The sequence below is a fragment of the Chiloscyllium punctatum genome, chromosome 2 (genome assembly GCF_047496795.1).
Source record: "Chiloscyllium punctatum isolate Juve2018m chromosome 2, sChiPun1.3, whole genome shotgun sequence".
Taxonomy (NCBI): domain Eukaryota; kingdom Metazoa; phylum Chordata; class Chondrichthyes; order Orectolobiformes; family Hemiscylliidae; genus Chiloscyllium; species Chiloscyllium punctatum.
Window position 1 is genome coordinate 101,146,665 of NC_092740.1, and position 18,168 is coordinate 101,164,832.

The following is an 18,168-nucleotide window of genomic DNA, read 5'->3' on the forward strand; positions in this document are numbered from 1 at the left end:
GAAAAATAGTGGAATGCATTAATTGATTAACTGTCTTGGGCATATTATTAACAGAGACTTCATCAGGCAATGGGTGTTGGTGACAGTGGAGGTAATCATATTTTTATGCCTCTTTGGGATAGTATACTGGAAACCAAGTCCATACTGGAAACTAGTCCCAGAAATGAACACAGAATTGCCCAATTTATCTGGCTTTCAGACCAGAGTGGTAGAAAATACAGGCCAGCTTTCTGTACTTGATAAAAATTACTATTTTTATAAATAAATAAGTGAAGTCATAAGTAAACAATTATGAAACATCAACATACTAGTTAAACCTCTAACCCCCTCATTAACCCCTCCTGACACATGTACACAGGTACCAAAAAAATGTAGGTTATGGTTGGAGAGAAATTTGGGAAAGCAGTTTAGTGGCCCCTGTTCACAAGATTTAGAGTCATAGAGTTGTACAGCAAGGAAACAGATCCTTTGGTCCAACACATCCATGCTGACCAGATATCCCAGTTTAATCATGTCCCATTTGCCAGCATTTAGATAATATCCCTCTAAACTCTTCCTATTCATGTACTCATCCAGAAGGCTTTTAAATGTTGTAATTGTATCCATCTCCACCATTTCCTGTGGCAGTTCATTCCATACACGCACCACTCTCTTGTGAAGAAGTTTCCCCTTAGGTCTCCTATAAATCTTTTCCCTCTCACCTTAAATCCATGCACTCTAGTTTTGGGCTCCGCTACCCTGGATAAATGACCTTGGCTATTCACCCTATCTATTCCTCTCATGATTTTATAAACCTCTATAAGGTCACCCCTCAACCTCCGACACTCCAGGGAAAATAGCCCCAGCCTATTTAGCTTCTCCTTATAGCTCAAACCCTCCAATCCTGGCAACATCCTTGTAAAACTTTTCTGCACTCTTTCAAGTTTAACAACATCTTTGCTATATCACTGGAGACCAGAATTAAATGCACGACTCCAAAAGAGACCTAATGAATGACCTGTACAGCAGCAACATGACAACCCAACATCTGTACTCAATGCACTGACTAATAAAGGCAACTGTACTAAACGCCTTCTTCACTACCCTGCCTACCTATGACTCCACTTCAAGGAACTATGAACAGCAACCCAAGGTCTCTCTGTTCAGCAACACTCCACCAAGATGCTGCTACTTTGACAAGAGCACTACTTCTCGATCTTACTTCTCTGGATGCTATCGCTTGTTTGCAGAGGGCACAGGATGCCAGTGGTTTACAAAGGTTTGCGACTTATTTGTTAAAATTCACAGCTTAAAGCAACTGCTGCAGAAAAAATAAATTGGCTTTCATTTTGAAAGTTTTTTTCTGTAGAAAACATTGATAGTTCCTAAATTTGAGGAGATCTGATGACTTTTCATGATCCTGTTCAGATCCCCCAGCTCCCCTGGGAGTCAATCACATAGTTGTTAGCAGAAGGCCCGTGTCATTGATAACTGATCACTGGTCTAGGCACCAATCAGCTAACTGCTGCCAAATGAAACTCCATTTATCGACAATCTGTTCTAGTTCATCTGTAAACCATCCATTACTAATTTAGCCAGCAGCAGTGTAAACAGCACTTACAATGAGTGTCAAGTTACTTTTTGAAAACAAGTGCAGCAATCCCCCTTGGTTCTTAAAATAATTGTTTTCTGTTCACAAGCAAAAATACAGAACACGTCTTTATTATACATTATGTTGGATTATACATTACCCAAATATATAAATTTTGCATCTCAGAGTAAATTCTTTTCTGTATTTTTTGGTGTATGAAATGCAATTATGAAAACTTGACATTGTAAGGATTAAGAAAATCTCTAACCATGTTTGACAGAATACAATGGACTTTGGAAATGGCCTACTTGAACAGGACTATTTGTACACTACGAGGTAAAAACAATGACTGCAGATGCTGAAAACCAAATACTGGATTAGTGGTGCTGGAAGAGCACAGCAGTTCAGGCAGCATCCAACGGGCTGCCTTCCGCAAAGACCGTTCCCTCCGTGACTACCTGGTCAGGTCCACACCCCCCTACGACCCACCCTCCCACTGCAGGAACTGTAAAACCTGTGCCCACACCTCCTCCCTCACCTCTATCCAAGGCCCTAAAGGAGCCTTCCACATCCATCAAAGTTTCACCTGCACATCCACCAATATCATTTATTGTATCCGTTGCTCCCGATGTGGTCTCCTCTACATTGGGGAGACTGGGCGCCTCCTAGCAGAGCACTTTAGGGAACATCTCCGAGACACCCGCACCAATCAACCAAACCGCCCCATGGCCCAACATTTCAACTCCCCCTCTCACTCTGCCGAGGACATAGAGGTCCTGGGCCTCCTTCACCGCCGCTCCCTCACCACCAGACGCCTGGAGGAAGAACGCCTCATCTTCCGCCTCGGAACACTTCAACCCCAGGGCATCAATGTGGACTTCAACAGCTTCCTCATTTCCCCTTCCCCCACCTCATCCTAGTTTCAAACTTCCAGCTCTGTAACTGTCTCCTTGACTTGTCCGGACTTGTCTGACCTGCCTATCTTCTCTTCCACCTATCCACTCCACCCTCTCCTCCTTGACCTATCACCTTCATCTCCTCCCCCACTCACCCATTGTACTCTATGCTACTTTCTCCCCACCCTCCTCTAGCTTATCTCTCCACGCTTCAGGCTCACTGCCTTTATTCCTGATGAAGGGCTTTTGCCCAAAACGTCGATTTCACTGCTCGTTGGATGCTGCCTGAACTGCTGTGCTCTTCCAGCACCACTAATCCAGTATTTGTACACTACTTCTAGGACCCAATCAAATATTCATTCAACATGATTTCTCCTTCTTCTCAAACTGAATTATTTCCCAAAGCAGTTCATATGGTTATAATCAGGTAAAAAAATGAATGCTGTCCAAAGTATGAAAAATTACTGAAAAATCAGTTTAAATTGCTTATTAGTTTTAAGAGGGGGGGGGGGGTCGAAGTAGAGAGCTAGAGAACTCTAGGAAGGAATTTCAAGAGCTAGGGCTCCAGATGTCCAAAGGCATAGGAAACAATGGTAGCATGAAGGGGTGTGAAATATCTGAGAAAGTTAAAGTTGAAGAAATTATTGGAGAATCACAGGGCTGGACAAAGTATCAAATGTAAAGAAGAACGAGTCTGCGAAAGAATTTGAATGAGGGTATGAACTTTAAATTGGAAGCATCAAGAGACTTGGAACTAATGTGAGCCATTGAGCACCAATTGCTGTTCCAATCAAAGCACTCAGCTTAACCTTTAGCTCTTTGAATGTTTACAATGCATGCTGTTAATATTGCAAATACAAATTGATACCACAAAACTCCAAATCTGGATTGTACAATGCTACCTAAATTGTTAGCATGTTGCCAGCTTAAAAGGGCTTTAGCTAAAAAAAATTTGGCAAAGTGTTGGTTTTTCATACATTCTCAGACACAGCAAAGAGAAACAGGGCTATTTTATTACAGAATGCCTACAATACAGAAAGAGGCCATTCGGCCCATCAAGTCTGCACTAACCCTATGAAGGATATCTCATTACGACACAAACCCCTTCTCATCCCCATTAGCTCCTCATTTACTAAGGCTAATCCACCTCGTTTGCAGATCCTCGGACAATTGAGCATGGCCAAAAACTTAACCTGCACACCTTTGGACTCTCGAAGGAAACTGGGGCACCTGGCATTAACCCATGCAGATACAGGGAGAATGTGCAAACTCCACACAGACAGTCACTCAAGGCTGGAATTGAACTTGGATCATTGGTGTTGTGAGGCAGCTGTGCTAGTTACTGTGCCATCATGCTGCTCTTTGTTGTCACTGTTCTAAGTATGATCAACAGATTCAATTCGGCAATACTTTCTGACATTCAGCAGGTGATATGTAAAAAGAGGAATTTGACCAAAACAGCAGGAGGACCCGAGGATTACAAATTCTTACGTGCCCTTAAGGATCCAGAAGATAGAAGGATAAAATTGAAGTATCTCACAAGTTGAAAGCAATAATAATCCTCGTTGTGTTCTTTTTCTCTGCAACTCATTGGCACAATCACCCAGATTTATTGGGATGGTTTAACATATTTGTGAATCATGAAAGTCTAGTATTTTGTGCTACAGAGTATATTCTTGGTAATACATTGCAGTGTGCAATGGATCAGACCCTGGGGTTGCAACAAGGACCATCTTCCAAGTTTCCAAGTATTTGTTCACTTATTTCCTGTTTCCTGAATGGCACTGGCTTGCAGTAAAAATTTTATGTGGATGAAATACTGCATTTTGTGAATCAGATGTTAACACCACACCATTACAGAAGTTAACTTGCATCACATTGAATTTCGAAACAAAACTTTAACATAATTTTTCCATCAAACAAGTTAAATGATAAACTGCACCATTAGAACTAACAGACGTTATCAGGTTGTTTGATATATCTAACTTTAAGTAGTAAGGGTAAAGCATGCCCAGTGATTTAGAGTCTGATAATAAAAAGTTCTAAGCAACACCTAGTGTTTAATAACACCAACAGAAAAGCACATAAGATAGAGTATCAATGAGAGACAAACAAAACAACATTTACCTCTATCCCTCGGTTGATGGCTAGTTTTGCTAATCTCACTGCAATAGGACCCTAGTAAGAAATAAGATGTGGAGGTTAGTTGAATTAGCTGTGTAAAATTGACCATAGTGTTCAGAGATGTGTATGTTAGGTGCATTAATCAGGGGTAAATATAGGTCAGGGGAATGGGTCTGGGTGGGTTACTTTTTGGAGGGTTGGTGTGGACTTGTTGGGCTGAAGGGCCTGTTTCCACACAGTAGGATTCTATTAAATCATTAACTCAAGGATCTTGGAGCATACTGATGGTATTCCATAATCAACAAATAATGGAATATATTACATATAAGTGTTTAACATTCTGCTCAATGTAATTAATACTATGCATAAAAAATAGAATATCTATTTCTAGTTGGACCATAATTATTGGATTACATCTCAAGCAAAAGGGCAATTCAAGATGTGAGTTATCGAGAAGCATGTCAATAATAAGAACTTACGTTTGTATAGTATCCGTTACTTTAGGGAAATTTCCCAATATATTTCACAAGAGTGCTATCAAACAATAACTAGCACAAGGCAAGCAAGGAGATTTTAGAACAATGACTAATGGTTTAGTAAAAAAAAAAGTCAGTTTTCATAAAGGTCTTCAATTTCACCATGTAGTCACAAGACCGACCCCAGACTTACAAGCAGATGAAAAAGGCTACAAGCAAAGCCAAAACTGGTAAAGCCTGGGATATGGAGAACCTTCCAAAATTAGTGATAAGACCTCATAAAAATATTGTGGTACCATTTTCTGCCCAAGCTTAGCCAGTGGTCACACGAGGCCTGCAGTGGCAAAAGGCCATTGCTGGGCCCTTGGGTATGGTCCCTCACAATCAGATGGTCAAAGAGGGCCTGGGAGATTGGAGCTGGACCGAAGGGTCATGATTAAGAGGAATAAATGGAAAAACTAGAGGCTTCCTTGATGACAGAGAATTCACATCCACTAGCAGTGCTGAAAGAACACACTGTGGAGCTGGCAGGTCCTCTCTTCCATCTCTGTCAAATTTCTTGCTTTCTGGGAAAAACTTATAGTAAATTTTAAATCTGGTTTCTGATTGAACTATAGAATTATTACTTATTATTCATTAATTAAGACTCAATAGCTAGGATCTAAAAAGTGGGGCTAGAGGAAAAGAAGCAGAATGGAGAACATGCTGGTAATGAAAAAAGGAACAGTGTGTATGGAGTGTGTTCCACAAGGATTGGTCTTGGGACCACTGTCGTTACCGTACACATAAAAGTAAATCAGAAGTACAGTTACAAAATTTCAGCATGATATTAAATTGACCAATTTTGTTAATGCAGGTGCTGTGACAAAATATAGGAAAACATTAATATCCATTCAGATTGGGTAGGTAATCAGGAAACAAACTCTTCAATAGATAAATAGCAAGTGGTAGATCTTTGCAGAGCGAATAAGAGGTCACCTACTCCTTAGAAAATAGATGTTTAAATAGGATTGCAGCAAAGAGGGTAGACAAATTACTAACAATAATGCATGTTTACAGACCATTTAAAAAAAAGCGACAGGTTCATTTCTAGAAGGGTAGAATGGAAAACCAGAAAATTTGTCTTAAACTTTGATGTAACCTTGATTAGATCAACTTGAGGGCTGTGAATAGTTCCAGTCACCATAATATAAAAAGGATTAGAGGGACTGGAAAATGTTCCAAAAATGATTTACTGGAATTTTGCCACAATGGCAGATTGAGAGACTATACCCATAAAAAAAAGTGGAAGATTTACATTCTTGTACTTTTTTTTTACTCAACATCTCAAAGAGCTATATGCCAAGCAAGTATTTTTTGAAATAGAGTGTAATCATCATTGTAATGCAGGCAACACAGCAATAATTTTACATACAGCAAATTCCCACAAACAGCACTGTGATAATGACTGACCAGGATACCAGAAATAATTTGCCTAATTTTCTGCCAATAGTACCACAGGATCTGCCCCATTAGGCAAATATGAATTCAGTTTAATGTTTTATTTGAAAGACAGCAACTCTGTCAGATTGTACTGCATTATAGAGTCATTGCTGATTTTAGTACTCAAGACAGAAACAACTGGTCATGTTAGAAAAAAATATTTCCACTTGTGCACAAGTCCAGGGCTAGGAATAATTAATAATAGTCACTAACAATTCCAATTCTGAATTTAGAAGACACATTTTGCCTAAACATGCAGTTAGAAAGTGAAACTTATTACCAGAAGAAGTTGAGGCAACTAGAAAACATGCATTTCTAGGAAGATTAGACAAACAAATGAGGAACAATGGAATAGATGGGGGTAGATGAGATCGGAGGATGCATAAGCATCCTAGTTGACAGAAGTAGTCTGTTTCTGTGCTGTAAATACAATGCAGTGCAGGTGTTTCACCTCTTTAAAGTGAAACACTCAGATAGTCTAATAATCTGCTGGCATACAAAAATGGTACGCATAGTCACAATGGAAACCTTGTGTATTTAACGTTTTATACCTCAACCATCTCATGATTGGGATACTGGGATGGGGTGGGATGGGAGGAGACACAATTTAAAATCTTGTATCTTGTATCTCTTTAGTGCCATTCACACACTTCAAATGTTCCAAAATTAATTAACTATTGTCAAAAACGTACAAACCATTAGTTGTAGGAAAACATGGTAACCATGTTGCCTGCAGCAAATACCACAACCAGCAATTAGGTAAATGACCATTTCATTTCTGTTTTGGTTGAAAATAGGCGGAAGGATCTTCATGTAACAACTCATTTGAAGGATAACATTTTCAACAAAAGAGTGGCTGACAGATGCTGAAATGTCAATTATATCCTAAAATACAAGTTGAACCCATGATCTTCCTATTCAGTGATGTGGTTTTATTATTATGACCATTTAAGAGTGAGTCAAAGAACTCTCATGTATGAGATGAGCCTATGTTCAATGAATGTTGGCATAGCATGTACAACCACAGAAGTGTTGTGGATATTATGATAAGAGTTATATATTTTTTCAAGCCACATTAATACATCTGTACAATGAATAAAACTAAAAAGTCTTCTAAAAATAACTCCTGAAGCCAAGTGTTAAGATTGGGTTTGATGTACCTGAGGTATGAATTCTCTTGCGAGAGATAATGCCCTGAGATAGGCTGCATCTCCTGCTTCATTCTGTTCCACAACATGGCTAACAAGACCAATTGCTTTGGCTTCAGTACCATCAAGCACTCGTCCAGAAAAAATAAGTTCCTTTGCCAAGGATACTCCTATAATACGAGGAAGACGCTGTGTGCCACCTGATTTGAAAACATAGGACAAAATTATTTCGGCAAACTTTGGTCAGAAATGAATTTTTGCCCCTCAATAACCCTTAAAGATTTGCCAAGATACTGTCAGTTCCATTCTCTCAGAAGATAACACATCCCATGTTGCAACATAAAAGCAAGACAGCAAAGAAAATACACAAATGAAAAGTCAAGAACTAGAAAACAAAATATTTTGTTTCAATATGTAGTGATATGCACTAACACGTGTTATACGTGATTATCAGTTTCTTTTAAGAGGAAAAAAAGTCCATAAGTAAGTTCTTTTGGAGAAGAGTAAATTTCTATTTATGAAAGTACATATGCACACCAAAACCAATGCATGCTCTCCTGCAACTGAATTATCTTCTGTCAGTTTTAAGTCAAACACAGTTTAGTATGGTGCTTCCCTAAAATCTGGAATGATGTTTTTAATGATATTGCCAAAATGTCTTCACAGAGAGAGACAGACCCTGTTAAATGCCAGCACCCACCCTACATCAGTCACTTAACCAGCTCTCTCTCCTCCCAGGACTCAACATCCGCCACACACTCTTGGTACACAATCAGTCTTTTCCAAATTGCTGGACTCGAACTTCTTTCGTCCACTACCAGACGAAAGACCCCTGTCCCTCCTCACCCTGTGCTAGACCCATCTTTCCCAGGAACCTGACAGTCCTCCCCTCTCATTTGGGAACCACCTCACGGCAGGATCTCCCACCCATTCCAATCTATCCCACATAATCCGTCACTTACCTGTTTCTCTTGCCATTCTTACTCACTGACACCCTACATACTTGGTACCCTAGCCACCTGGTACCTTACCCCCAGGCAACATTTCCATCTGGCACCCTATCCCTACATGCTTGGGATTCAACCTTACATACTTACTCCTTCAAAGGAGCTGTCAAAGTGGCTGCGTGTGATGCTAGATAGTAAAATCACAGAATACAGCAACTAACTTTTGTCCAAAAGGTGTGGTTTGCCTTCTCCTAATTGTGCTACGCTACAAGAGGTATCAGAATGCAACTGCAGTTCTGTATTTAAATTTTCTGTCAAAAATGTGGAGCTTTTCCCTTGTGTAAGATCTGTATTTCTGAGTGAGATTGGTACACCTCAGAAATTCTCATCCAAAACTAACAACATTAAAAATCACACAACACCAGGTTACAGTCCAACAGATTTATTTGGAAGCACTAGTATAAAATCATAAGACACAGAATTTATAGCAAAAGTTTACAGTGTTATGTAACTGAAATTATATATTGAAAAGAGCTGGATTGTTTTGTTAAGTCTCTCATCTTTTAGAATGGGCATGTTGGTTTCCATTCTTTCATATGTAAATTCCAGTTCTCGAAAGCTAGTGCTTCCAAATAAACCTGTTGCACTATAACCTGGTGTTGTGTGATTTTTAACTTTGTACACCCCATTCCAACACTGGCACCTACAAATCAAAGCTATCAACATTTTTTTAACCTAATAGGTTAGTGCACCAAATGCAAACAGCATGATATTTACAGGCAACTATAATTATGCAACTCTAATTTCCCATCAGACATATAGTTTGAACTCTATTCAACAAAACAGTTCTTCTTTCACTCTCATGGGTAGAATCAAAGACTGAAAATATACCAGTCAGCTGATCTAATTTGAGGTCAGAAATGTGTTATTGCATTGGCAAAAAAGAAAAGTCAAGGCTGATTTCTTTTTCCATTTTTAAGCTCTTAACAAATAGAAATGTAAATTGTTGCCATGGCATCAAACAATCCTAATGTTGAATGATCTATTCTATCCTTAAATACTAACTCTTCACAGGAAATTCAATTGAAATCAATATCTATGAAATTCCAAGTTTTGCTGCAATTTAAGTTTTGAAATAAATATGTCAAGAAATGTTGATGTACAAATTGAATCAGCTGATAATGTTGCAATGTGTCATGAAGCAACATATGAAGCAACTTTTGAGAAACAGCATCTCATTCCAGAAAAGTTTTGAAACTCTTTTGCTGTAAAATAATGCCTAGCTAGATATTTCAATTTTGTTAAACACATTTTTCCTTACATGCAAATAGTCCAACAGCCAACTTCCTAATCTTGTCGTCAGTGAGCATTAGGACATATAACACACGTATTTGCGAGGGTTATTACTATTGCTTTGGATGTGATAAGTCAATACTGACCAAAGTTCAAAATTGACCTTTTATGATTTCCAAGGCTAAACAATTCACTAACTCGACTATCTTTGCTCCATACCCCTTGAAAATATCATCTTACAAACATCAACCACTCTCAGGAATTTAGGGGTGAGAAAGTTCCAGGTTCCGATCATCTGTGTTTGAAAAAGTGATGCCTGATTTCAGTTCTAAAAACACTAGTTCTGATGTTAAGATAATGTCTTTTTGCTCTGGTTTACCCCAACAGAGAAAGGTGTTTCTCTGTATCTACTTTATCTAATCCATTTAACATTTTTTGAACTGATTAATTCATTTTTCAACAATATAAACACAAAGGAATACATTTTAAGATTATACAACCTGCTGTCATAATTTAGACCTTAAGCCACAATTTTAAATAACACACACCTCACAAACAAATTAGAAATGTTGTGGAGGTGCCGGTGTTGGACTGGGGTGGACAAAGTTAAAAATCACACAACACCAAGTTATAGTCCAACAGGTTTATTTGAAAGTACAAGCTTTTGGAGCACTGCTTCTTTGTCAGGTAGCTGATGGAGCAGGATCATTGGACACAAATTTATAGTAAAAGATCAGTGTCATATGGGCTGATGTGATGTATTGAACAAACCTAGATTGCTGCTAAGTCTTTAATCACTTGAGAAAGTTTATGCGGGGTTAGAGTTTTAACTAACAGAATTCTAAGTTGATGTTTCATAATTGTTTACCTATAACTAGGGTCTATTTATTTGTAACAAATAGTAATTTGGGGTGGCACGGTGGCTCAGTGGTTAGCACTGCTGCCTCACAGTGCCAGGGATCTGGGTTCAATTTCAGCCTTGAGCAACTGCCTGTGCGGAGTTTGCAAATTGTTGCCGTGTCTGCAGAGGTTTCCTCCGGGTGCTTCGGTTTCCTCCCACAGTCCAAAGATGTGCAAGTCAGTGAATTGGCCATGCTAAATTGCCCATAGTGTTAGGAGCATTAATCAGAGGAAAATGGGTCTGGATGGGTTACTCTTGGGAGGATTGGTGTGGATTTGCTTGGCTGAAGTGCCTGTGTCCATGCTGTAGGGGATCTAATCTAATCTAATTTTCTTGAGTATAGAAAGCTGGCCTGTGCATTCTGCCAATCTGGGTCTGAAAGCCAGGTAAATGGGGCGATTCTGTGTATGTTTTTTTGTGACAACTCTGGGACTACCAGGGCCTGATTACGCCAGGGAGGTGTAAAAATACATAATGACCTCCTCCCTCACTAACATCCATTGTCTGAAGAAGTCTCTGTTAATAATGTGCTCAAGACAGTTAATCAATTAATGCTTTTCACTACTTTTTCCCTCATTCTTTCGTAGGATCAGGCATTGCTGAGAAGGCTGTGATTTGTTATCATTCCTAATTGCCATTGAGCTAAGTATTTCGCCTGGCCATTTCAGGGTACACATTTAAATGTTAGCTTATCAGACAAAGGAATGTTATCGTGAGGTTTGGACTAACGATCAGACATCAGTTCCACAATGCAAGGTGGATAAAATAAATTCATTAAATATTCCAGGATAAAATTAAAATCTCATATCAGTAATGAGACATTATAAATATATTTATGCTATAAATTACAGGATTGTCATAAACACTGATTTGGTTTACTAATACAGTTGACTCTTAACTGCCTTGTAAACTTGCCTAAAAGTGTATGAAATTCTACTGTGGGTGTACTTAAATCAGCAGTTAGAGAAGACAGCTTACCATCACCGTCTTAAGAGAAATCAGGGAATTAGGGGTCATCAAACATGTTTGTGAACAGTGCCCATATCCCTTGAATGAATGAAATTAAGTCTGGTCAGAATTCTGCCAGTGCCTTGAGTGAGACAAGTGAGGCAAGGGAAGGTGAGGGGAAGGGATAGCAGGAAGCTACATTGTGAAGGCCCTCAACATCACCAAAACATTGATCCAGAATGAATAATTTCTGCATTCTCTGGCAGGAAGAGGTCTCCCATAATAGGTGAGAGGAGCAGGCCACACACACCCTTCAGATTTGGTTCTTAGCAGAATGGACAACGGTGCTAAAAAAAATCAATCCAGTGCAGTAGTGGTCACTCTCAATGATGATAAGTTGCTAAATTATTATGCACCCTCTCACTAAAACTTGGGAGTTATTGAGTTAGTTGTCACTGAACATGTTTGCCACCTCCTCCCCATTCCTGTCCTCCACCACACCTCCCCCCAATAAACTACAACCATAAACTGCATGTTGTCTAGGGCCATACTCAAACAGTGTGTCAAGAGTTTTGTTATGTTTTCCTTAATATTTGCTTATTCTTTTACTATTTAATAAGTGTATTCAGGAGATAAACTCAAAGTTTATGGAAGTTATTCTGTCACATTCTGAAGTCAAAATGAATTAGATAGAAGAACCTTGACCTCTGTGCAAGTGAAACCAAGTCGAATGTAAGAAGCGAGGGATAGTTTACAATAATAGTTTGAAACATGCAAACTCAGAAAGCTGGAGTTAAAACAAAAATACAAGAAAAACAAAACAAAAACATGCCACAATACAGAGTTTGATCTGCACAGAGACTAGAATCCAGCCCAGGGAAAGGAGATATACGAATTCTCTTCAAAGTAGTTGTTTCATGATCAATTTAACAGGAATATTAATTTTGTATATATTAAAATTTAACACCAGAGGAATCAAACAGGAGTTCATGGAGCCTAACACAAGGGAGTACCAAAGGAGTTGAAATGTCATTGAATTTTATTTAGGGCTTAGCCTAAACAATACCATGGACACAGTGCATCAAGTATGCTGCTTTCTGGATTTATTTCAGTATTTATCAAATAATGTTGATTTAATCAATGTTTCTATCAGCACAGGGTTCTTGAAGTGCATTCCAGTACTTGTAAAGCATCCCTTATGCAATAAACAATAGCTATTTCAACCACCTCAACTTTTCAAGACCAATTACCTTAAGAATCTTGAACTAAAGGGAATAGTTGCAGAATAAATTCTTGGTTCAATTATTATGTCTTTGACATTCTTCTAAAACAGTCCTCTTCTATTTAATCAGATTAGTCAAATCCTTCTCACTCAAAAAAAGGATATGAAGTTTTGTTCAGGAACTTCAGCTGATTTAAATTGAATTCCTCAGTCCAATCAGTTTAAAATGAAAATTTAAATACTGCAGGGATGCTGGAAATCTGAAATAAAAATAGCAAAAGCTGGAACTATTCATCAGATCAAGCAGCAGTTGTGGAGAGGGGAACAGACCTTTAGCTCATATGACAATAACATAGTTGTAATATTAGTTAACTAAATAATTCAGGGGCCTGACCTAATTTACTGGTGACACAAATTCACAGCAGCTGGTGCAATTTAAATACAATTGATTAATAATTCTGGAACATAAAGCTAGTTCTGTATCAGGAATGGCAACCATGAAACTAACAAAATGTCATGGAGAAACACTGGTTCACTAATGGCCTCCAGAGAAGGAAATCTGTCTTTCTTTTCCACTCTTCCTTTGTGTAATTGTAGGCCCACGGTAATGTGGTTGACCCATAACTGCACCCTCTGAAGTGCCTAGAAAAGTGAAGGCGCTCAGTTGTGTTGATCTAATACACCACACGGATGCAGTGGCTCACCATCACCATCATGAAGGCAATTAGAGAAGCGTAATAGGTGTAGCCATAGCGGCAATACTCACATCTCTTGAATGAACAGACAACTATGCTGGACAGAATTTTACTAGATCTCAGGTAGCCTGAACAAAAGTGGAAATGGTAGCGAGCTCATGTTCATGCAGTCCAGCTGATGGAGAGGTTTCCAGGCCGGATCATCTGCCCAGGCAGCTGATCTACATAATTAAAGCCCTATTAAGTGCAATTTTATAGGATATTGACATTTTGCCCACAAAGTAGTGAATCCCTGCTCGGAGGCCATAAGCTTCATGGGGGTTTTCTCCCTGCGACTCAATGATTCCATCAGAGAGGCTTCCCCTCAGTTATCCTTAATGTTAATTTGTACTGTCCAGTATGAGGTGCCTCACCCTGAGATTCACCAGAATTCTCTGACCAGACACAGTGTCCACCTCTCTTGGTGATGCTTTCAAAGCTTCAAAACCTAAGAGACCTCTAATTGGGCCAGCAGCTTCAGAAGCCTGTCCACCATCTTCAACCACACAGCAGGATCTTCTGTAAAGCTTATGAGCCAACCCACCGGTACAATTGTACACATGGAAACTCTATTTAGTCCTGTCTTTGCGTTGATGCCAGTGACGAAATCCAGCCTACTGTTTCTGTTTTTCTATTCAGTGTGGCTGGTTGACATACTGAATATGTCCTTGGTTCTGTTTTCATTTTAGTTCTGAAACAGGTTATTTAATATAATACGAAGCAACAGCTGAGTCAAAATCCTGGAACTCCTTCCCTAGTAGGGGTTACCTATATTAAGTGAACTGCAGCAGTTCAAGGAGGTAGATTATCGCCACTTTCTCAAGGAAATAAGGGATGGGCAATAAGTGTTGACCCAGCTTGAGATGCCCATTCCCTACAATGAAAAAAAAACATTGTCCTAATGAAGGAGGATAGCCAGGGAAAAAATTATTTATGATTTATGATCACATTTATGATCAGACATTTACAGAACAGTATTGATAGTAGCCTTAAAAACATATTTGCAAACATTTCTGGACTCTTACGAAATAGCCTGCAGCAATAGAAGCAAAAAGACAAATAACAGGAAACAAAATCGTTCCAGAAATTAAATTAACTTTTAACCTATAAAAGTAACAGCCTTCCAAAAAGATAGCATTGTTTTGAAAATCACAGCATTTGTTTATGCAGTTGCCCATTTATATATTGTGGCAAATCTCCCTCATGGCACAGAAACTTGCTCATGGATTAAATAAAAGATATGTTAAGTTTATATACATTATACTTGTACCATGTCTGCATAAGATTATGGATACATAGATTCATAGAAGACAAATTACGTAATCTTTTTGTGAGATCCAGGTTAGTGTTATGTTCAATGAAGGCAAAGAAAACAAACTTTAAAAGGAAACAAAAACAGAAATTGCTGAGAAAACTCAGCAGGTTGGGCATCAACTGTGGAGAGGAAGAAAATTTTTTAAAAACAAGCAGCTATTGTTTAATTGTTCTTTCATAGAACATGGGAGTTGTTGACACAACCCTAACTGCCCTTGTAAAAGTGATGCAAGTAGAGATGATTAACGATTTTGATAGGAAATCAGATGGGCATTTGGAAGAAATAAGACATTGTTCAGGACTATATAAAATGGCAGGCTTGTTCAACAGACAGCTAGCATGGACTCAATGGCTGCCCTCTGTGCTGTGAATAACTCTATCATCTGTAACTATGTAATGCTGCAAGACTATTTGATAATCTGTAAATTATCTTGACAAGCATGGCCATTCCATGTCCCTCTACAGTGGATGTCTTTTTCCTAAGATTTCAATCTTCAGCCATAATTTTCTTCAAAAAATGCCACAAATGGTGCTGTTAGAGCCTTTGGATGCTAAGTTACAGCAGTCCATCTTCTCTATATTCATCATGGTGCAGAACCAGATCATACAATTCTTCAACCATAACATTGAAGACAATCAATCTGCACCCACATGCATCTTTGACCATACTAACAGCCCCACACCAAATGAATAGCAGGAGCTGACATACATGGAGATGTCTCTCAGAGAAAAATCACATTCCTATAACCCAGTTATTGCAAATATACAACTAATAATAAAAGTAATCCTGGGAAAACAAGTCCAGGTAACTAGCACATCAATGGAAGTGGCATTTGTAGGTGTAGGAGCATCTATCTAATGCCAACTTCACTTCCTCCTCCAGTTGGATAAATGTTTAAAAGAAACACAGTTTGTATTTATTTATCATATACCTTTACTTAGGGGAAGCACAATGACAAAACCTATGAACACTACTGGGCGCAGTGGAGAAAATGCTGGTGTCAAGGGCATCGAGCATGACACGATTACTTTTGTAATTCTATGATGCAGGTATTTAATGAAATATTCATCCTTAGATGTTTCCTTATGACCTTTCCTCATGTTAGGAATGCCATTTGTCCCTGAGTTGGAGATTCAAATCCTAACCACTGTTATGCCAGTAGTTGGGGCCGCCCATCTTCCCTCACTTGTTCTATGGCAAGGCCTTTTTAATAAGCAAAAATGTGCAACATGCAATAATAAATTTGACAACTTAGTCAGATTGGATTTAACTTTCTCCTGTCTACGAAGTCACTTAAACCTTTACTTCAAGTTACTTTCTGGTCCATCAAAATAATGCTGACATTGGACACCTCATTCTATCGGTTACCAGCTGTTGGCCACCATTTTTCAATTGCGTAAACAGTCAAGATTTCAGTGATTTGTAATAATTTCCCAACAGCTGTCCATCCAGTTTTCCTGGCAATTGAAGTAATGGTGACACAATGGATTGTCAAAAATGGACAAATCATGGCAACTGCTAGAGTAATCAGCATGCACTTCATGATTCAATGCTGAGGTCACAGACCAGCTGTACATGGGGACTAGAACCTCTTTCTATTCATAAGCAGAACAATAACAGGGAATATTTCTTGGCAGCAATTTAAGGGAAGCCAGATAGACTGTATGATTGCAAGGCTCTCTCACATTATAGATCTTCCACATGGGGATATATTAACTAAGTGATTGAAAGAATGACTTACTAATTTGGCAGTTATCCCTAGCTGTTACTTAGAGAGAAACAGTAGCATGAAACTTCAATGTAGTAGTTACTTTTACAACCGCTAACACATTCAGTAAGTGTTTAAGGTATAGCAAACACAATGCACGCTTAAAATTCTACAAAGGAAAATCAAAGTAGAATTTGCTGAGATTTTAATTTCGTGTGGAGTAATTTCAGGCTATTCAGATTATGCATTTACATTTTTGTTGTTAAAATAGTCTGGTCAAATTCAATTTGGTGATCAGGTGATCAAAAACAATCTAAGACCTGACCATGCATTACCTATAAAGATCATGAGACCATAAGACAATCGGAGCAGAAATTAGGCCATTCAGCCCATTGAGTCTGCTCCACCATTTAATCATTGCTGGTAAGTTTCTCAAACCCCATTCTCCCACTTTCTCCCTGTAACCCATGATCCCCTTGATACTCAAGAACCTATCTACCTCAGTCTTAAATATACTCAATGACCTGGCCCCCATAGCCTTTTGTGGCAGTGAATTCCATAGATTCACCACTCTCTGGCTGAAGAAGTTTCTCCTTAACTCCGTTTCATAAGGTCTACCCTTTACTTTATGGCTATGCCCTCAGGCCCTAGTCTCTCCTACCAATGGAGACACCTTCCTAGCATCTACACTGTCCAGGCTATTCAATATTCTGTATGTTTCAATTAGATCCACCCTCATCCTTCTAAACTCCATCGAGTATAAACCCAGAGTCCTCAAAATTTTCTCATAGGTTAAGCTTTTCAATTCTCAGGAACTTCCTCTGAACACACTCCAGAGCCAGCACATCCTTCCTGAGTTATGGGGAAAGTGAGGACTGTAGATGCTGAAGATCAGAGTCAAAGGGTGTGGTGATGGAAAAGCACAGCCGGTCAGGCAGCATCCGAGGAGCAGGAGAATCAACATTTCGGGCATACGCCCTTCATCAGGAATGAGATATGGGGCCCAAGACTACACACAATACTCCAAATGTGGTCTGAACCTTATGGAACCTCAGAAGTACATCCCTGCTTTTATGTTCAAGTCCTCACAAAATAAATGCCATTATTGCATTTGCCTTCCTAATTACTGATTCAACCTGCAAGTTTACCTTGAGAGAATCCTGGATTAGAACTTCCAAGTGTCTTTGCACTTCAGACTTCCGAATTTTCTCCCCAAATAGAAAATAGTCCATGCCTCTATTCATCCTACTAAAGTCATCACCTCACACTTACCCACATTATACTCCATCAGCCACTTCCTTGCCAACTCTTCTAATCTATCCAAGTCCTTCTGCAGCCTCCCTGCTGTCTCAATGCTACCTGTCCCTCCATCTATCTCTGTGTTAACAAATCAGTTAAAATTCT

General features: G+C 39.0%; 1 protein-coding gene across 2 annotated transcripts in view; it reads right to left on the reverse strand.

Moving 5' to 3' along the window:
- Positions 1-18,168, reverse strand: part of auh (AU RNA binding protein/enoyl-CoA hydratase) — a 342,490-nt gene that overhangs the window by 76,253 nt on the left and 248,069 nt on the right. For both annotated transcript variants that reach the window (XM_072586802.1, XM_072586790.1), the window contains 2 exons: positions 7,709-7,896; positions 4,594-4,644 (listed from right to left, as the gene is read on the reverse strand). In XM_072586802.1, the coding sequence (XP_072442903.1) occupies positions 4,594-4,644; positions 7,709-7,896 (239 nt within the window). The remainder of the gene's footprint in view (positions 1-4,593; positions 4,645-7,708; positions 7,897-18,168) is intronic.